Here is a 22549-nt window from a genome sequence, read left to right on the forward strand (position 1 = left end):
TGTGAAACAGCGGTTTTATTCTTTTCAGGATATGTAATTTGTAGAAGCAATCTTTGGTGGTTTGGTTAATGAATGTTTTGAGGTTGAGACGATTGTCTAGGATGGCTCCTAAGTCTCTTACGTGGGTTGTTTGAAGGAGTGTGGGTGGTTTAGGAAGTGTGTTATTGTTTTCCGGTGATATGAGCAGGAATTCTGTTTTCGAAGCATTGAGTACAAGGTTTAGACTGTTGAGGAGAAGTTTAATTTCTAATAGGCAACTGTCCCAGTATTCCATTGTTTTTGAGATTGATTCTTTTATAGGGATTACGATCTGTACGTCGTCTGCAAAAAGGAAATGTTTCAGGCTTAATTTTGTTAGTAGTTGGCAGAGTGGTAGCAGGTAGACATTGAAAAGGGTGGGTGAAAGTGATGATCCTTGCGGCACTCCTCATATATCAATGATCTGGAAAGGAATACGATGAGTGACGTTATCAAATTTGCAGATGATACAAAATTATTCAGAGTAGTTAAATCACAAGCAGACTGTGATACATTACAGGAGGACCTTGCAAGACTGGAAGATTGGGCATCCAAATGGCAGATGAAATTTAATGTGGACAAGTGCAAGGTGTTGCATATAGGGAAAAATAACCCTAGCTGTAGTTACACGATGTTAGGTTCCATATTAGGAGCTACCACCCAAGAAAGAGATCTAGGCGTCATAGTAGATAATACATTGAAATCGTCAGCTCAGTGTGCTGCAGCAGTCAAAAAAGCAAATAAAATGTTAGGAATTATTAGGAAGGGAATGGTTAATAAAACGGAAAATGTCATAATGCCTCTATATCGCTCCATGGTGAGACCACACCTTGAATACTGTGTACAATTCTGGTCGCCGTATCTCAAAAAAGATATAGTTGCAATGGAGAAGGTACAGAGAAGGGCAACCAAAATGATAAAGGGGATGGAACAGCTCCCCTATGAGGAAAGGCTGAAGAGGTTAGGGCTGTTCAGCTTGGAGAAGAGACGGCTGAGGGGGGATATCATAGAGGTCTTTAAGATCATGAGAGGTCTTGAACGAGTAGATGTGACTCGGTTATTTACACTTTCGAATAATAGAAGGACTAGGGGGCATGCCATGAAGTTAGCAAGTAGCACATTTAAGACTAATCGGAGAAAATTCTTTTTCACTCAACGCACAATAAATCTCTGGAATTTGTTGCCAGAGGATGTGGTTAGTGCAGTTAGTGTAGCTGGGTTCAAAAAAGGTTTGGATAAGTTCTTGGAAGAGAAGTCCATTAACTGCTATTAATCAAGTTTACTTAGGGAATAGTCACTGCTATTAATTGCATCAGTAGCATGGGATCTTCTAGGTGTTTGGGTAATTGCCAGGTTCTTGTGGCCTGGTTTGGCCTCTGTTGGAAACAGGATGCTGGGCTTGATGGACCCTTGGTCTGACCCAGCATGGCAATTTCTTATGTTCTTATGTTATGTAGAATCAAGCTCTGCGTGTGCTCCCGCACGCGGAAAAAACAGAGTGAGGAGAATCTGTTACTTTCCTGCGCGGGAACACATGTGCAGCCGCAGAGACTGAAAACTCTACACTCTGCTTGGTAAAGCTCCACCTTCCAGGCCCTGATTGGCAGTTCCTATGACAGCATGGCTAATTCAGCCCTGCTATCAATGGGAAAACTGAGATACACTGCTTCAAAGACTGCGCAGGCCCAATTTCCTAGGAAGGTCATCGACTAGTGTAGCAGGATTCAAGGAAAGGAAATTATCAGGAAAGTGGGAAGTTCCAAAGTCTAATTAATGTGGAAGGGAGGAAGTTAGGGCCACCCAGTGAACACTATCTCCAAAAGCTGCGTTTTCTTTTGCATAAACATCCAGGCTGAAATATTTAGCGAAAGAATTTAAGGATCATCAAATGACCGTCCTACAAATACCCTAAAGGGGGGGAAGAGCAAAAGTTCTACCCAAAAAAGAAATGTAATATTTCGTTGAGTTTGCCTGAAGGACCTCTGGAAGCTGCCAACCTTTCAATAAGCAAGCTGAAACAATTGTTTTTTTTTTCTTTTAAACCATCTAGCTAGAGAGGCTTTACAAAGCCCTGCAGATAAAACAATCTGCCAGATTAAAAAAAAAAAAAGCAGCACTAGACACTGTTAAATATCTAAGAACCACCTAATGGACATCCAATAACCTCTCTATTATAACACTCCACCCTCATGATCATCAGTAGAGATGGTCTCTGATTTAAGATGAACACAGAAACCATTTTAGGGAAAAAGAAATAGCCTTTGAGACACTGAAAACAATGAGAAGACCACAAAAGGATTTCTGCAAGACAAGGCTTGTAATTCAAAAATGCCTCTAGCTGAACAAACAGCCTCCAGAAAATTCTTCAGTGATACTGTTACGAGGCTCATGCAGCGAACCCACTAAAGCTCTATCAACCAAATTAAGGTTTTACTGAGGAACCAATTACATAAAATGGAGGTTGAAGGCTTTACACCCCTTCAAAGGAAAACGAGAAAAAAAATCTGGGCGAAAAACAATGAAATCCCCTGAACTGTACCTCTATAACAGGAGATAGCTTCCACTTCAAACTTCAGAGACGTTTGGAATCAAATATGAATGCAACTCTCTCTTTGAAAGAAGGCCAAAATGTTGGAAGTATCCGATCACCATAGTGATACAGACCACTCTCTGCAGTATATTTCAAACAGATACTTGACTCAAACATAAATAAGCAAATTGGCATTCTTATGGGCCTTCAACAGAATAAATGTTACCAAGAGGATAAATCCCTTACTATGCAATTGCAAACTTTCAAGGTCCAGGCCGTAAAATAAATGGAGGTGGATACTCCATGAGAATCAGACCCCGATTTAGGATTCCCTAGGAACTGTGCCCAAGAAATCAACCTGTAGCCTCACATGATCTGCATGCCAAGGACAGCATGGCCAATCCGAAGCCATTGCATGACCCGCAAAAAGTGTCACTATCTTTCTCAAGAACCTCACTCTCTGAAGCCAGGGAGGAAACACACAAAAATTGTCTCTCCAACCACAGCTTGATCAGAATGTCTATTTCTTTGAAGTTGTATTTCCTGCAATAATTGAAGAACTAGAGGACCTTGGCATTCTTGTGAATTGATGTGTGGAGGGTTCCATCCATCCACTATCTTCTACAATGATCTCCCGGCTAAGTCCTTACTTTCTGGGAACTAACACATCACTGAAGAGAGAGACAAACTGGATGTTTCCCAGTCCTGTAATATGAGCTGTGGAAATTGCAGAAGATTCTGCTCCACCCAGTGAAAAATAGAAGGCTCATTTCTTGAAGACCTCTCAACTGCAGGTACCTGTCCACATAAGCCTTTCATTTTCTTCACCAACAACAGGAGAAACCAATACAGAGGCCCTGATTTCCAGTCTGTTGATTGACCATGAGCCCTCCCTCCTGTGACCAGAGCCACCTCAGCAACCCAGTTCTGGTAATAGGCTCCTTATACCAATAATCTTGTATTTATTTTGAGGAGCACCCACTGAGGAGGTTGCAGATTCATTTTCCTCAGCAAGTTCAGTAGCGTCAATCCCCAAAAGAGGTTTTGCACACCCCCTCCCCCACCCACCTTGTGAGAAGACAACAAAATTCGTAGTCCTGAGATTGAGGGGACCAGCAAGACAGATAGAAGAACTTCAGAGGACACATCTGGGCTCTGGTGCACTTAACCAAACCTAAGGAGGCTGTTATGAAGCCCAGGAGATATAGATAACCCTAAACTCTAAGAGCTCTCTGGAAACTGAGAATAAACAGCTTAGTCTTAGCAAAAATGATTACTCAGTCCAAGCCTTCTAAACTTGCATAATCTTGTTACAACACTGTAAAGGCATTTCTGGTGGGACTTGGTCCTGTTAAGCAATTACTGAGGTATGACAAACCATAATCCATTCCTTTCAGGAGAAAGCTGCCACCATTACCATTACCTTGGAACGATTCTTGGAACTGTGGTGAGATCAAAATTGGAATGCCCTGAATTGAAACTGCTTTTTCAGGATGCCAAAAAAAAAGCAAAGGAAGAACCTATGATGATTTTCCCAGATGAGAATATGAAAGCAAGCCTCTGTAAGATTCTGAGAAGAGAGAAACGTGCCCTGCCGCACAGTCACTAATATGAACTGGAGGGTTTCCAAACTAAAATGGGAAATGCAAAGACTATTTACCCATTTTAAATTAAGAATAGGACCTGTAGAAACCATCCTTCTTTAGGACCACAAAATAAATAGAGTACCAGCTATGGCCCTGTGCTTCACATGGAATTGGAACCACTGTTGGTAAGTGTGGAATTTATGGAGAGACCATACAGGCATCAGGAACTGACGTGGCAAGAACAGGATGTAACTGCAAAGATATTTGGGACCACGCCTGGTAAAACTGCTACAAGCACCTCCAAAGGAGGGGAACCAGTGACTTCATTGGTGGAATAGCTGGATACAACAGACTACATGATTAATCTCTTGGCTTTGTGGCCCTTTGAAAGGACTGATTTCTTCTTCTGAAACCGAACGACTGGAAAGTCGAACACTTCCCTGAGGTTTTGCTTCCCCTAGGTCTTTTATAAGTAAGTCCTTGCCAAAGACACAGTTTCCCCACTTGAAAATAAACTAGCTTAGTTGAGCTTTGGAGGAAGGCCTTCCCCCAGTGCCACAATCACAACAGCCTTCATGCTGCAACCAATAAGGCTACAGAACTAGAAGAGATCCCAATAAAGTTATTACAAGTTGTCTTACAGGAAAGCAGCTCTGGACTCCAGCTAAGCCACCTCCAGGGCCAGATGGATTTGGGCATCCATAGGCAGAATTGAAGAGTGGGGGGTGGGCGATGCTGGAGATCAGATGCTGGGTGAAGTCCCTCTACCTCCACTCCCCTCAAGAGTCCCAGAGTGCCATAGCAGTGCCCCTTTGAAATAGATTGCTAGAGCAGGCTCCTTGGCACAGTTGCACTCCTCTTTGGCCTAGGTATTTGGCACCTTCAAAATTTGGTGCCCTAGACAATTGCCTATGTTGTCTATGCCTAAACCTGGGCCTGGCGGCCTGCTGTCTTTCAGGGAACTGCTGCATCCAGCGCAAGTGTCTGAGCTACAGAGACACCATAGATAGTGATCTGCACCACTAAAGACATGGATGAAAAAGCATGTTTCATAAGAACCTAAATCTTACTATCCTGGTGACCTTTGAAGGCTTCTCCCCTATTATCAAAATAGTTGTTTTGCAGGTATCCACCAAAAAACAAGTGCACTAAGATATGAGAATTTTCTTTTTTGACAAATAGGCCAAAGACAGTCATTCTCAGTTTCTGATGACACCTGTTCTTCTTCTAAAGTCTGTTATCCATGTTACCTTTCAGGACAGAAAAAAATGGGAGTAGTCTCCCACAGAGTCCTCTTCTATAAACACCCCTTCAATAACTTATTGCTTTCCCACATCCAGTGGCTGAAATGACTTGGGCAGAGCCCTTATGGGTGGCTGCTGCAGGCCCCTCGTTACCAGGACTCTGTAAAAGGCGGCCTGTTGTAAGATGCCAAGGTAAAACAAAACTTCTGGACAGAAAACCTCTAGAGAGACAGGGCAGGGGCCTGGCGTAGCTTCAGCACAGGAGAACATCGCAGGCCTCCTCACCTAAGGACACAATGCTTTAGCTCTAGAGGAGAAATTGGTGAGAATAAACCATTGGATAAATAAAAGTGTTTGTTCCTGCCAATAAAGGAGAAATAAGAAAGGATCCCCATGCCAGACTTTGCTGCTGCACCTGGATCCAAGGACCTGACAGCAAACATTGACGAACTTGTGATGCCCAACTCAGGGACCTTTGCAGGCTCCTCTCAAGAATCACTGCTGCTGATGCAAACAAGACAGTAGGAGCAGGCACTGCAACAGATGTGCCAGCTCACAAAAAGTCCAATACTAACTGGGCTCCATTACAATGCAGTCAGAAACGGTGCAGAAATAGTGCAGCCCTGACAAGGAGGCAGCTGATGGCTGGTGGGCCCGCTCCTACACTGGGCTGAAAGATAGCCCCCCATCCACTGGAGATTTACCCTCCTCCAGTTGCTTGTTTCAGCAGAAATGACTAATCGCCTCACTTTTCTCCGTTTTCTTTCTTTTATAAGTTTCTATAAATTAGAGAGAGAAAGGATAGGGAGGACAACTTGAAATAGAAGCTCTTCCTAAGCCAAAACAAGCTTCTACTCTCTAAGCTCCACCAAACCCCTCTGGGGCTGGGAGCCTTATATAGGGCTTACTTAATGGAAAGCATCAGAAGCCTGGCCCATCGCCATCAATAAAACAGAAAAAGCTGAAAAACGCAGAACTGTCCAAAACTCTACCAGACTGAGTAAGAGCAAAGACGGGCATCAAGTTCCTGCTGCACCAGAGAAGTAACTCCTGCCATCTACTGGAAACAGAGAATACAGGTTTTTTTTGCTGGAACTAAACCACGGTAACTACCAGTGATGACGTCACAGAAAAAGTGTGTCATTTGTCTCCATCTACTAATAGGAGGAGAAAATACACACGTCTGGACTGTTGTAGCGGGATGATAAAGGATGCCTTTATTTGCAAGTATTCAGGGATTTTTTTATCCCCTCCCAACATACTTTACTCCAGTCACTGCAGTGATAGTCCTCAGCTGGGAGCCACATACCAGGACTCCTTTGGAAACCTGCAGTCATGGGCCCTCAACACAGTTACTTGGATAAGCCACCATGCAATGACAGTTTTCTCCCTTCCCGCTTCCCCGTGGGCTGTGAACACTGCCTCTGCAGAATTCGGCAGGATGTGGAAGACATCAGCTGAAAAGAGACCAGGTCCTTCCGCTTTGCCACCGAGCAGGGACCTTTTGGAAGAAAGTAAAGATTACTGGGACTATTGAGAATGTTCTGGTCATTTATGCTTTCATACTGTTCTAACCAATCACAAAGCAAGAATACAGGGCCAGCGCTCTAACACTGCCCTAGCTCTGCACTCTAAACTTATGACTTCTTTCCTAAATAAAACCATTTATCGTTATGAATCACAAAGCACAGAAAGGAAGTGTGGCCTCCCATGCAATTAAAATAATTAGAGATCACTGACCACCACATAGCAAAAGTACAGCAGCCCTCAACACACCCAGCTGCAAACATGAGGCAAAAATTAATTACTCAGCCCACAAGGCAGGGTGAAAAACAAAGCTGTTACACCAGGGTTTAATTACTGCTCTCGCTGCTCCAATCAGTCAATTCCTACACTTAATGGTGATTCCCCAGAATTGTCAACTGAAAAATATTAAGAGAATACATCCTACACCAGACAGTGCTTCCAAAGTTCACAAATAGTAGTAATCCTTGCTGTATATGAAAAATAAAAACAGAACACTCATGTAAAGCAACAGGGCTTCAGGTCCTCTGTACCCCTGGGAACAGCTATGTTTGTCACAAATGGTACTATATGTGATTCAGCTTGTCTATAGAGAGAAAGTGAGTTAGGGAAAGAGCCAGCGTGTACATGAAAGAGAATCATAGCCTGATTTACTAAGGCTTTTCTCCTATTCTGTAACTATGGAAGAAAAGCATAGTGAATCAAGCCCAGAGAGAGAGACAAAGTTTTAGTAAATAAATAATTACTAGGATGTGATACTTTAGAAGGAAAAACAAACATGATGTTGTAGTGCGTGAGCTTTTGAGATCATACAGGTCCCTTCTATAGACGGGAGAAAGGGAAAGACAGCCAAAGGAGAGGAGGAAAAGATCCAGAGTGGCGTTTTAATTTCTGACAGCTATGCTGGCATAGCTGCTCCCAGGGAAAGAGCTTAAATAATTTAAAAATTGAATTTAAGAAGCTAATCTTTCAGTTGTACGGAGGGAAATGCTCAGGATGAATTAGCCATTACATTTGGGTGACATCATCTGGTGGCAGCAAACGGATTTGTCTCTCCAAGCTTTGAGTAGAACTTTGAGCTCTACTGAGCATATGCGGGAGTTCCCAGGCAGGCAATGCCTCATGAATCTCCTCAGTCCATACCTGACCTAATCTAGCTATGTCGTCTACTCTCCAGGGAGGCAGGTGGGTATTTCATGGCTAATTCATCCTGCTATCTACGGAAAACACCATTTCCGATAAGCAAAATTGTTTTTACATCGATAAGCAGGCTGAATTAGCCATTACATGTGGGGAGTCTCAAGCTGAGGTTTGCAGCAGAGCATTTAATTGGTAAGCAACCCAGCCCTCACTTTGCAGAATGGACTACTGAGACCAGACTTTACAAAACTGCTTGTCCAAATTTACTGTCAGCCTTTGAAATTTTATCAAGACAGTAGGGTGGCATAAAGATATGAACAGAATACCAATAGATATCTTCAATAGAAACTTCTCAAAGATGTGCAACAAAAATAGCCATGGCTCTCACTTGCTGAACCTTCAAAGAGTTTGTGATCTGCAGTTCTGCTAAAGCAAAGGTGGCCAACTCCGGACCTTGAGAGCCACAAATAGGCCAGGTTTTCAGGAATCCACAATGAATATGCATGAGTTGTATGCAAATCTATCTCATGCATATTCATTGCGGATATCCTGAAACCTGGCTTGTGTGGCACACAAGGATCAGAGTTGACCACTCCTGCACTAAAGTTTGGCAGATGATGAATACATTCAGCCAACCAGACAGACAGGATATGCTTGGCAACTGCTACTCCTAGTCAGCTGAGATTATATGAGATGAATAGTTGGGAAGTTTTCAGATGTGGCCAAGTTCATTTCTTGTAATACACAAAGAACATTTTGTAGTCTGGAATATGCAAGGCTTTTCTGCCCTCATGCACAAGGGGCCTAGGAAAGTAGGTAGGTAATATGACTGATAGACTGATATGAAAAGCAGAGATGACTTTTAGGAGGAATTTCAGGCGCGCATCGAGCACCACCTTGTTGTCAAAGAATTGCATGCTGGAGGATAGTGGATGAGAGCTTGGAGCTTGCTAACTCTTCTAGCTGAAGTCACCACAAAGAGCAACACTACCTTCCATGTCAAGTGTTTTAGAGAAGAGAAATATAATGGTTCAAAAGGAGACTTCATTAGTCGGGAAAGGATTACTATATTCAGGTCTCATGGAACAGGTGGTTTTTGTACTGGAGGTTTCACATGCCATAGGCCTTTCATGAAACAAGATATCAATGGAGTCAAGACTGATTTACTGTCCACTTGAGTATGGTAAGCCACTATAGTGCCGAGGTGCACCCGTACAGAAGAGGTGGCGAGGATGAGTCAGAAAGGTGGAGCAAGTACTTCAGGAGATGCATAGGCTTGCGGGAAAATAGATCCAAAGTATTTTGTAAACAACATTCAGTGTACTTGTGCCCTTTGAACGCATAATTCCTTTCAGTGGAAGGTTTCCTAGAGGAGACATGTCTGCCCACACTTTCTTTAGATAAATGAAGATCCTCATCATGGAGCAGTCATCATCCAAGCTGTGACATTGAGTCCTGAAAGGCTAGAATGATATAATATCCCATATTTCTACATCAACAGTACAGGGTCTATTCCTAGATTCACAGGAGAACCGCTGCAAAGTTGTACTAGATATGCATACCATATCTGCCTAGGTCATACCTGAAGAACTTTCTACACTGTTCTGGCAATTAACAGTGGAAAAGCAAACAGTCGAGGAGGAAAGCATCTTGAGCCAACTTGTGATCACTTGGTAGATCTGAGAAAATCTGATTTAGTTTTGTGCTCTGCTGTGATGCGAACAGATTCACCGATGGTAGACTCCATAAGCTGAAGAGTTCGTTGACTGCTTTAGAGATCACTTGTGTGGTTGAAACACTCTGCTTAGTCAATCTGCCAGCATGTTGGAGATGCCTGGCAGATAAGTGGCCTGAAGAGCTTTTTGATTTGTCTCCACCCAATACCAGATTTTTAGGGCCTCTTGACAGAGGTGCCATAATCCCATTCATCCTTGCCTATTGTCATAAAATATGGCATCCTGGTTGTTAGTTTGAATCAGGATGCTGTTTCCCTGAAGAAGATGCACAAAGGTTAATAAAGCATATCTGATTGCTCTCAATTCTAGAAAGTTGATTTGATAGCAGCTCTCTTGAAGAGTCCAGAGGCCTTACATTTGAAGAGTTCTGATACACGCAAAATCTATTTTGTAGGGGACCAATCAAAAAAGGACTCTTTCTTTGAGAACTCTTGGGTGTAACCACCACAGTAACTTTCGTTTCATAGTCATCGTGATCTGCACTGGAGATGACAGAGTTTGAATTAGTTGATCCCACTGGGAATGTAGACTGCAAAGAAGGAAGCAGATGTGAAGACGGGTCAGCAGAACCACATGGATGGCTACTGCTATATGTCCAAGAACCATTAAGAGTCACTTCGCAGACGAGTGAGATGTGAGAGAGTTGCAGATAAGCGATGCCATGGTGTTTGCTCAGTCAGGAGGCAGGAATGTTCTTTCCTGATTCAAGTTAATGCAAGCCCTGATGAATTTGAGGTACTGAGTGGGCTTCATGGTTGATTTCTCAAAGCTGGTTGAGCTCAGCAAATGTAGTACTTTATCCCTTGAGTTTTCTGTGATGAGCCAATTAGTCCAGGTACAGGAAAATATGTATTCCCTGGTGACAGAGATGAGCTGCTACTAACACAAGGCATTATGTGACGACCCTTGGGGCTGACAAGAGGCCAAACGGGAGTACTTTATACTGAAAGTGGGAATAATCCGCCTGGTAGCAGAGGGAGCATTAATGCAAAGGGTTAACGGGTATGTGAGCATATGCATCTTTCAGATCCAAGGAACACATCCATTCATCTTTCTATATACAAGGTAGTATTCATGCTGAAGGAGTTCATTCTGAATTTCTCTCAGAGAATATATGTGTTCAGTCATTTCGAGCTGAGAATGGGCCACAGACCCTTGTTTTCTTGGGGATAAGTAAGCATTCAGAATAGAATCCTAGGGCATGTTGAGATGCTGTAACTGGTTCTATCACTCATTCTTGGAGAAGCGATTGGGCTTCGTCAAAGAAGCAGTAAATGAAATGGAGCACCAAACAATGTAGAAAGGACGGAGGCAGGGAGAAACCAAATGGTACCTAGATTGCACAATTTGAAGGACCAGGGGTCCTTGGTGATCTGACACCGTGCCTCAACAAAATGTTGGATTCTTCCCCCTCCTGGGAGAGACAGAAATGGATTGTTGGGAGGGATCAAAAACTAAGGTTTGGTTTGGGCCTGAAGTGCAGGTTTCTGTTGCTGGTGTTCTCTTTGACGAGGCCTAGCCAGAAATGACTGCAGTCGCTGGGCTGGAAGGGGTGATAAAGAGTATTATTGAAAAGAACGGTAAGGCCTCCTAATGACTTATGGTTGTCTGTATGGAAAGAAGTGACATTGTGTGGTGGAGAGCTATTCAAGAACTGTTGAGAACTGCACCTCTACATTCTGATCTTTAATATGGGCGACCATTTCATGGAGCTTTTCATCAAAAACACTATTGCCCAAGCAGAGGAAGTCCATTAGTTTTTTGTGGATGTCCTCACTGATGCTACTTGTACAAAGCCTCGCCATATATCTAGCACCAATAGAGGCTGATAAAGTATGTAGAATGGAATCAAAAGATTCATATACTGATTGGAGATGGTGGTGGATGCCCTCTTCAGCACCTAGGAATGGTTGTGGATAGTAATTGCCTTGCTCCATGGCAGGTAAGAAAGGCTTCAACTTTTGAAGGCAGTCATGTCTGTACTGCAGTATGAAGAATTAATGGATAGTAATACGAGCAAAGAGCACTGCAATTTCTTGCCAAAGTTATCTAGAAGCTTGTGGTCTTTTCCAGAAAGAGAATTTGAATGAATGCATATCTTCTTCACTTTCTTCAAAGCAGATTCTACTACTATAGATTGGTGAGATAGCTGGATGACAGCAAAGCCTGATGATTGTTGGACTCTGACTTTGAGGTCTAACTTGCTAATGGCTGGGATAATCAAAATGGGAGTTTCCCAAATTCACTTTTGTAGAGCACTGAGAATGTCGTGAATTGGAAGGGTTGCTGGTTCAGCTGGAGTGTCCAGTATTTGACGAAGCCCCTGGAGCTCAGATCAGGGGTTGACATGGATGCCCAGTACAGTACTCATCTTTTCCACACATTTAGAATAAGTCAGATCCTCTGGTATAAAGGTGTGGTCCGGAGTATCTGGAAAAAGATCTGAGGGTATGCCAGCAGAGTCTTCATCAGAACCTATAGGTACAGGGTTGTTTATCTAAGATGAAGAAGGCAAACCAGGAGAGGCTTCCGGTTGACTCAGAGGAGCCACCTGGTCTAATACCTCCGACCTGCTTGAATCTGCTACGATAATGAAGAAAGCCTGAGCAAGGGTTCTGATGATGAATGCACCCCTATAGGCAATACTGGTACTCCAGACTATAGAGGCTGGAATGTTCCTTCCATCTCCTTGATCTTCTAGTCTGCGATTTGGTCAAATGACTGATGTGGTATAGATGGTGGAACATTCTTTTCTCAAACCAGGATAGAAGGCCTGTTAGAAGTGAGTGGTACTATAGAGATCACTGGGTCTGTAATCTCCAGGCAAAGTCCATCCGTCACTAGTCTAGGAGGGGTAAGTGCCCTGGTTATTGGTGGCAGCAGGGGCAATATGAGCCCCTCTACCATCAATCCAGGATGGGCTATATAAAGCTGTATTGGCAAAGCAGCTTGATAAATCAAAGTCTGAGATTAATGGCTTTTATGAAGTAAAATGTTTGGGTGCCTTGGATGTCTTGGCATGCTTTGACAGGTCTTTGGAGATGCACGTTGAGCAGCCCGGCGCAGGCCGAAAATATTGTGTTGGATGCATCAGAGCTGTGCCGTGGGTTCTAGCACTGTGCATCGCAGGATCACATATGGAGGCCGCAGGCTTGTGTGGCAGAGTATCAAGCACTGAGTACACTGGTATGTTGTGCACCTCAATGCACCATAGACATTACATTGTTGATGCACTGTTTGTCGCCGATGCTGTTGGCACGGATGGCACCAGTGCTGATGCACTGCACTTAGAATGGACATAAACATAAGAAATTGCTGTACTTCATCAGACCAAGGGTCCATCAAGCCTAGTATCCTGTTTCCAACAGTGGCCAATCCAGGCTACAAGTATCAAGCAAGTATCCAAACACTAAGCAGATCCCATGCTATTGAGGGTCCCATGTTACGAGGGCTCCAGTGATTGATGCCACTTTGCTTTCGATGCAAGGTGACTGGTGGAACTTGACCCCCACAGCTTCGGCCAGAGTGAATAGGGGAGTATTTGATTAACTTCCACTCAATTCCTTTCCTGACAAGGCAGACAAGGCTGCAGTGCAGGATGAGGACCAACTGCGAATCCAGAGTGATTTACATAAGAACATAAGAACATGCCATACTGGGTCAGACCAAGGGTCCATCAAGCCCAGCATCCTGTTTCCAACAGTGGCCAATCCAGGCCGTAAGAACCTGGCAAGTACCTAAAAGCTAAGTCCATTCCATGTTACCATTGCTAATGGCAGTGGCTATTCTCTAAGTGAACCTAATAGCAGGTAATGGACTTCTCCTCCAAGAACTTATCCAATCCTTTTTTAAACACAGCTATACTAACTGCACTAACCACATCCTCTGGCAACAAATTCCAGAGTTTAATTGTGGGTTGAGTAAAAAAAGAACTTTCTCCGATTAGTTTTAAAGGTGCCCCATGCTAACTTCATGGACTGCCCCCTAGTCTTTTTATTATCCGAAAGAGTAAATAACCGATTCACATCTTCCCATTCTAGACCTCTCATAATTTTAAACATCTCTATCATATCCCCCCCTCAGCCATCTCTTCTCCAAGCTGAAAAGTCCTAACCTCTTTAGTCTTTCCTCATAGGGGAGCTGTTCCATTCCCCTTATTTTGGTAGCCCTTCTCTGTACCTTCTCCATTGCAATTATATTTTTTGAGATGCGGCGACCAGAATTGTACACAGTATTCAAGGTGCGGTCTCACCATGGAGCGATACAGAGGCATTATGACATTTTCCATTTTATTCACCATTCCCTTTCTAATAATTCCCAACATTGTTTGCTTTTTTGACTGCCGCAGCACACTGAACAGATGATTTCAATGTGTTATCCACTATGACGCCTAGATCTCTTTCTTGGGTTGTAGCACCTAATATGGAACCCAACATTGTGTAATTATAACATGGGTTATTTTTCCCTATATGCATCACCTTGCACTTATCCACATTAAATTTCATCTGCCATTTGGATGCCCAGTTTTCCAGTCTTGCAAGGTCTTCCTGCAATTTATCACAATCTGCTTGTGATTTAACTACTCTGAACAATTTTGTGTCATCTGCAAATTTGATTATCTCACTCGTCGTATTTCTTTACAGATCATTTATAAATATATTGAAAAGTAAGGGTCCCAGTACAGATCCCTGAGGCACTCCACTGCCCACTCCCTTCCACTAAGAAAATTGTCCATTTAGTCCTACTCTCTGTTTCCTGTCTTTTAGCCAGTTTGTAATCCACGAAAGAACATCGCCACCTATCCCATGACTTTTTACTTTTCCTAGAAGCCTCTCATGAGGAACTTTGTCAAACGCCTTCTGAAAATCCAAGTATACTACATCTACCAGTTCACCTTTATCCACATGTTTATTAACTCCTTCAAAAAAGTGAAGCAGATTTGTGAGGCAAGACTTGCCTTGGGTAAAGCCATGCTGACTTTGTTCCATTAAACCACGTCTTTCTATATGTTCTGTGATTTTGATGTTTAGAACACTTTCCACTATTTTCCCTGGCACTGAAGTCAGGCTAACCGGTCTGTAGTTTCCCGGATCGCCCCTGGAGCCCTTTTTAAATATTGGGGTTACATTTGCTATCCTCCAGTCTTCAGGTACAATGGATGATTTTAATGATAGGTTACAAATTTTTACTAATAGGTCTGAAATTTCATTTTTTAGTTCCTTCAGAACTCTGGGGTGTATACCATCCGGTCCGGGTGATTTACTACTCTTCAGTTTGTCAATCAGGCCTACCACATCTTCTAGGTTTACCATGATTTGATTCAGTCAATCTGAATCATTACCCATGAAAACCTTCTCCATTACGGGTACCTCCCCAACATCCTCTTCAGTAAACACCGAAGCAAAGACATCATTTAATCTTTCCGCGATGGCCTTATCTTCTCTAAGTGCCCCTTTAACCCCTCGATCATCTAACGGTCCAACTGACTCCCTCACAGGCTTTCTGCTTCGGATATATATTTTTTTAAGTTTTTACTGTGAGTTTTTGCCTCTACAGCCAATTTCTTTTCAAATTCTCTCTTAGCCTGTCTTATCAATGTCTTACATTTAACTTGCCAACGTTTATGCTTTATCCTATTTTCTTCTGTTGGCTCCTTTTTCCAATTTTTGAATGAAGATCTTTTGGCTAAAATAGCTTCTTTCACCTCCCCTTTTAACCATGCCGGTAATCGTTTTGCCTTCTAGTTCCTAGATTCAAAGAGCCTTAGACCTCCATGAGTATGGAGACTTTTGTCTGCAGGAATAGCAGTTCTTCTGGTCATGATCCCAAGGCATCAATAATACAAACCACAGCCGATGGTGAGGGACAAACTTCTCACAGATACAGCTCTTAAAATAGTTCACCATAGTTGATTTCTCCTTCTGCCCAGATAAGGTAAAGCCCACACTTTGTCGTCAAGATTTTTTTTTTTTTTTAGTACCACTGAAACGTGCTATTGTGGGGCTGCAGAAGCAGCAAGGCAATTTAAGAAGAAACTGCAGCCAAAAAACTATTCAAAGGAGGTTTTAGGATTGTTAAAGAAAAAATGTGAGAAAGGCAGATCACATCTGTGCTGAGCTTGGACAAAAAAATGATTGAGGAGACTCACGAGGCAATGCCTGCATGTGCGGGTACTCCCGCACATGCTCAGTAGAGCTCAAAGCTCTACTAGCTTGGAGAGACAAATCCGTTCACTGCCACCAGACGATGTCACCCACATGTAATGGCTAACTCAGCCTGCTTATCAATGGAAAAAGATTTTGCCATAATTACAGTAGGCAAAAGGTACAACCCTGATGCTTTAAGGTATAAAAAATGCATACATACATTAAAAAATCTCCTTATATAAAGTGCTGCTTCTTTACACATAAAAACCCAATTAGCATTCCTTGGGAAAATTTTGATTACTCACACGCCGCCTTTCTGTTAGCGCTGTGATTTCACTTCCTATAGAGGATAAATAACCTGACAGTGTCTTTGGAAACCAAAGGCAGAGCAGATAAGAGAAAAACAGACAAAGAGACATCATTTAAAAGCTGCTACTTAAAAAAAAATGTGTATAGATCTATACACACTTTTAAAAAGGAAGCAACATTCCAGCCCTCCAATTCTGGAGAACCAATAGGTACTGTTTAATAATTTAACTACCTCAAATATGGACCTCCCCCATTTAAATTAACAGCAAATTGTGAAGCTGATTTTATAAGCAGTGAGTTTGAACTTCTTTTTTCCCCCATTGGGTTATTTTAAATGTCCAGATGAGGCCCTCTTTTACCTACTGAAGCAGGTCTCTAAGCTAAGTCGCTTGGACAAAATTAAATCTTATAGGTTCCATCAATGTGTGGCTGCTTGATGGCCATGTATGCCATTTATGCCAATGGTTGAAAGTACTTAAGGAGGAGAACCATCAAGAGAACAAGGACTGATGTCAAGTTTGTAATGGAGTACGGGAACTTTCAGGAAACACAATGGGAAATGATGAGGTCAACATTTTAGAATAAATGATTTTACACACTTCCTTGGGTGATAAAATCAACATGCAATGCTCATAATGCTTGGAAAAGAAGAGAGATTGTCAGATAAGTAACAGGCACCATATGTCTGGGTCTATTCTAGTGTTTTACAATGTCAGCTCAGGAGAGATGAACCCCTCCCCCCCCTCAGCTTTGTGCACCATTTTCACCACAGAAGGAATGACCAAAAAAATCACTTTAACCAGATGATGAGCACAAAAGATGTGGAAACCAAGAGTGCACAGGTATCCTAAGCATCTTAATTTTACAGCAATGTATTACTGAAGAAGACTTTCAAACAACGATAGAGAGATGACAACATCAGTCAGCCAGAAATATCCATCAAATTGCACAACATATTTGGGGCCAGATTTATCTCTCAAACAACTCTAGGCACAAGAGCATGGGAGGAAGTGGCTCTCCCTCAAACTGCAGGATAGAGGAGAAACAGGGAGGCTATTGCTGAAGGTGCACCACAACCAATGGGCAGGTCCTCCTGCTTCTCCAGGCAATCCCCTCTCTCAGGCACACATTGCATCATTCAGAGATAAGGTGCCCCTTGTCTCTGAATGATGCACTTGGCCCTGAATAAATTCTGATATTAACAGTCTTACACACATTACAAGCATTTCCCATGGATCCATGGAACAATTTGGGGATGAGGTGACTTTAAATTACTGATCTGACTCTCTGATGTTATTTTCTGGCCACTGTTTTCTTGTGTGGTCTCTCCTGCATAATTTTAAATGTCAAAAGGCAGCAGGAACCAATTCAGGAGGAGAGTTGACTAAACCAAGTATGAATAAATCACAGGGCACCCTGCACATGAAGAATTAGAATGGGCATAAAATAAAATTGGGAACCATGAGAACTGAAAGAGAGAGAAATCTTTACTCTTGGAAAGCCAATGCACACTCCACCCTAAGACACAGCTGGTAATTCATTAAATTTCTATGCTTGAAGCTCTAGGTCCAGTCAAAAAATTTATGACTGGATTGGAGTAACACTAGATTAATGAGACAAGTAAAGTAAAAATGCACAGTACTGTGGGTAGTCACCATGGAAAACTGTAGGAAAATGGACAATCCATTCACCAAACTGCTGGTCCCTACAGACAGTGGGACAGCTTCATTCTGTAGCTTAATCCTTACTAGTTCTTTCACAGGACTCAAAAGAAACAAAATCAATTTATAAAATTACTTCTGCAGCACTCAGTTCTCTCACCTATTATTCCTACTATTTAATTAATCATACACAGCACTAATAAAGCTAGGTCTTTTATTGCATGTATTGACCATACATGTTCACTGTATTTGAAGTCAGTTATAGTTTTATAAAGCAGAGTTGCTTACCTGTAACAGGTGTTCTCCGAGAACAGCAGGATGGCAGTCCTCACACATGGGAGACATCAGATGGAGCCAGGCATGGAACTGATCTCAAAGAATCTAGAACTTTCAAACATGCTCGATTGAGCATGTGCAGCTGTAGTCATCACCCTGCCCCTAGGAAGAGTCCCTCAGCCATAATACAGCTAATACATGGAGAAACCAACTTCCAGGGGAGGCGGGAGGGTTTCCTGAGGACTAACATCCTGCTGCTGTCCTTGGAGAACACTTGTTACAGGTAAGCAACTCTGCTTTCTCCCAGGACAAGCAGGATGGTAGTCCTCACACATGGGTGAATCCCAAGCTATAGGCTCTCTGAGCAGGACAAAGCAGGAACTCGCACCATGCTGAAAGCACCACCTCTGTCCCTTTTGCCTTTGAGGCAGCCAACACACAAAGGGGTCTTAGGCAGGAAAAGAGTTGGGTTCTATAAAGAGAAAACCATAGAAACAACAGATACGGAGGCAGAGAGAGAGATTCTATCTTAACCTGTGGAGGTAATTTCTTCTTGTGCACCGGGACTTAATATTTCTTTTGAGACTTGCTCTGTGGGAAACCCAGGGGTAGACGCTAATCTGCCCCGACGGATCAACACCAATCAGCTGCGGCTACGTAAGAAGGAGGAGCCAGAAGCGGAGGTAAAAGGGGCTCCCCTTCGGCACGAAGCTGCCGACAGCGCGCTGCCGAAGCCACACGCCTAAGGGGCGCGCGCAGCTTTGTGAGATGCCCCACACCAAGAGAAAGGCAAAGATTAAGCCTCCTCTTGGTATGAATGCAGATTCAAATCAGAGAACTGTTGCTGAATGGTTAAACTCACCCTTAAATACCCCTGTAGAGGGGGCCGCGATAGGGGAAGATTTGGAGCGGAAACTTCCCCTTTTGGCCAATGACATCACACTTAGTCCGGGGGCGCCTGAGATACCAACCCCGCCTGGTAAAAATGGGGGAGGACCCCAAGAGTTACCAGGCACTCCCCTTCAGGTTCGAGAGATGTCAGAAGGATTACAAGTTTCAACCATATCTTCTGAATCAGGAAGTCCTGAGGTTCAAGAGTTTATACCTAAACAGGGCAGTACACCAAAAAATGAAAAGAAATTGGAAGAGTGACCGTTACATTTATTACAAGGAAATGTGGAAGAAAAGAATCCCCAGAAAATAATTATAAAACCTGGTACCATCACTATGGAGACTCTTTGGAATTTCATTGCTAAACTTGATTCTTCTATTTTGAAACTTGCTGATGTAGTACAAGAAACAAATGTTGTTGTGAAAAAAAATTCTGATATTTTAGCAGGTCAACAAAAACAGATCCTTAGTATTGAAAAAAGGGTAGATCAAGTTGAAAAAATACAAAATTTGCAAATTAAGGCAGAGGATGAAATTCAGAAAAAGATTGAAAATCTAGAAAATTATACACGAGCGCTGAATTTAAGGGTTATAAATTTTCCCAAAATCGAGAAAATGAGCCCGGTGGAATTGTTTAGGTCCTATGTGATTCAAGTGTTAAAACTACCAGAACAATGTTTACCCACAATAACAAAAGCTTTTTATGTAAACGCAAAAGCAATAGTAAAAGAAAGAGGAAAAGTGGTAGACAATGAGGAAGTTGTAGATAGGGATCTGAAGATAGGTACAGAACAATCTATGAATATATCAGATTTCCTGATGAAATCCCAGGAAGAAATATATTTTGAAAATCGAGGTACAATGTTAGTAACCTTCGCATTTGTTTCTGATAGAGAAAATATTCAAAAGTATTTTTTCAGGAATAGAGGTAAATCCTTTTATGGGCAAAAAATCTGGATTTACCCAGATTTAGTCAGGTCCACACAAATTAGGAGGAAAAGGTTTTTAGCATTTAGAAAAAATGTAATTGATAGTGGGGGACAATTCCTGTTGAAATATCCCTGCAGGTGTGATGTGAAATTTAAAGGGAAGGACCATCAGTTTACAAACCCTGAACATCTTAGAACCCTGTTTGGGATTGAGGAGCAGGCAGTAGGTAAATAAGGGGTGAGTACCTTATGTTTCTATAGTTGTATTACATCTTGTGTGCGCTCATTAAGTAGACAATGCTTTTCTCATTTTCTTTTTAAGATATACAGATTATTGTGAGGTAGTAAGGGATTATATATTATATTTACTTAATTCTTTTAACACAATACTCTGTAATTCTAGATGCAAGTGATATTGTATGTATTAATTTTGAAACTTGATAAAGAATAAAAAAAAAAAAGAAACAGATACAAAACCCCAATGCATAGCAGAGGCGCCTAAGGCAGGAGACTGATGCGAGTGCCAGCAAGAAACATACTCCGCATCATGGAAAACATTACGAGCAGGGTTTTGGATCAGGAAACTCTGATAAAAATAGGTCTAGAACCTCCTGGATACAGGAAAAAGTCTAGAGATACAACCAAAAAACCAACTGGGGTTTGAGAAGTCCCCAGAAAGAAACTGCGGTCCACTAACATCCAAAGAACAGAATGTTTCTGCAGAAGTGCACCCATGTTTGCCTGATAGGCATAATGGGCAGAAAACCCAAGCAATGTTTGTAAGAATAATCAGCAACAATGACAGGGTCAGTGACAGACCCTGCGGTGCCAAAGCATCAGACATAGCTGACCAGCTGGACAGCCTCAAGAGTTTCAGGGGATGAAAGACAATCCTTGAATGGGATTACTAGTCCAAACCCCCAAGCAGGGAGATACATTAGGCCTGAAGTTCACCCACACTGCACCCTGTCAAGGGCAGGGCTATCCATCCTGTCTATAGGATAGGTGAGCAGGAAGTCACTTTGGGCAACCTAGTGAAGTGAGAAAAGCTAAAGGCAGTACTGGCCAGGACTTGGCAAAAATATAGGGGAAAAGTGGTGTCTCTTTCCCTGCAGGTATACACGAAGATATACCAAAAATGCCTTAGCTCCCCCACCTCCCCCGAAATTCCAACTGGAAGTTGGACAGAGCGAAGAACACAAGGAGGCAGACCGCTGGAATGCTGGGGTAAACACAAGTCGCTAGGTTGTATAACTCAGCCCCAAGTGAATAACTCACTGTCGATTCCATTAAGGTGTTACCCACCAAGACTGAGCCTTCAGCTTGCTTGGAACAGCTGAAACTGAGAGCAAATTCCACACTGAAGATATCCAGAGACACTCCACTAAGAGACAGGAAGCCGGAGTGACGCAAGTGCAAATCCCTGTCAAACAGGATTTCTTCACTGGCCTGGAAACTCTACCAGGGCAGGGCAAGGGCGATCTCGGGACAGATTGCCCCAAACCTGGCTTAGGTATTAATACCTCAGCCATGATAGCATATATTTCCCCCAAGTATATGCTGTCTGGTAAATGGAACAATCGTTGCTTGAACCAGGACTCCCCTGCCGCAGACAGGGTTATCCCTAAAATGGGTAAGTATAGCTTGTGAGCCTCTGCACCTCTGTTCGTTTTCCTTAGTGTGGTCAGATGGACTCAAGACCAGTGGGTATATGCTTCCCTGCCAGCAGATGGAGACAGAGCAAACTGACATCACAGTATATTTAGACCTGCAATGACCCCAGCCTGTCAGTATTCTCTTCAAAAGCAATTGTGGACAGACTAGCAAAAGCGATTAAAAGCATGTAACCAGAACTGTACGCAACCAACTATAAACAATGAACTCACGTAAGATTCTAGGTACCCCAAGCTAGGGACTGGATGAATGCTTACCAGTGATCCCTTGGGATCCAGAGCCTCATAGGAGGACTGACACATTCATGCAGTAGCCAAGGGCGGGAAGCTGAGTCCATCTATCTACACTAAGGAAAACAAAATTATCGGTAAGTAATTTCCCCATTTCCTAGCATGTAGACAGATGGACTCAGGATCAGTGGCATGTACCAAAGCTACTCGCCAACAGGGTGGGAGGATACCCACAGTCCAGTCAACACAGCACATGCAAAGGCCACATCCTCTCGGGCCTGCATCCAGACGATAAAACCTGGAAAAAGTGCGAAAGGAGGACCACGTCGCAGCTTGGCAGATCTCAACAAGAAACAAACTAACCTCCTCCCATGACACTGCCTGAGCCCTAGTGGAATGAGCCCTAACCGGAGTAGGCAACATTTTTTCAGCATCCATATATGCAGCCGTGACTACCTCCTTAATCTAACAAGTTATGGTAGCCTGTAAAGCTGGAGCGCCCTGCTTACTCCCACCATGGAGAACAAATAGGCGATCTGTCTTTTGAAAAGGTTCCGAAACCTCCAGATACCACACAAGTTGCTTGACATCCACGGAGCGATACTCCTCCGCATCCCTAACCTTATATCTAGGGATAGCAAGGAGACAGACTGAT

The 22549-nt window shown here is 42.8% G+C and overlaps 1 protein-coding gene across 8 annotated transcripts in view; it reads right to left on the reverse strand.

Annotated features, from left to right (window-relative positions):
• EPS15L1 (epidermal growth factor receptor pathway substrate 15 like 1) overlaps positions 1–22549 on the reverse strand; it is a 292668-nt gene that overhangs the window by 123061 nt on the left and 147058 nt on the right. For 4 of the 8 annotated variants that reach the window (XM_029610996.1, XM_029610995.1, XM_029610994.1 and 1 more), the window contains exon 12: positions 16230–16292. The exons of the other annotated variants lie outside the window; for them this stretch is intronic. In XM_029610996.1, coding sequence (XP_029466856.1) covers positions 16230–16292 — 63 coding nt within the window. The remainder of the gene's footprint in view (positions 1–16229; positions 16293–22549) is intronic. 8 annotated transcript variants of the gene reach the window in all.

Source organism: Rhinatrema bivittatum, chromosome 8, assembly GCF_901001135.1.
Source record: "Rhinatrema bivittatum chromosome 8, aRhiBiv1.1, whole genome shotgun sequence".
In the NCBI taxonomy this organism is placed as follows: Eukaryota; Metazoa; Chordata; class Amphibia; order Gymnophiona; family Rhinatrematidae; genus Rhinatrema; species Rhinatrema bivittatum.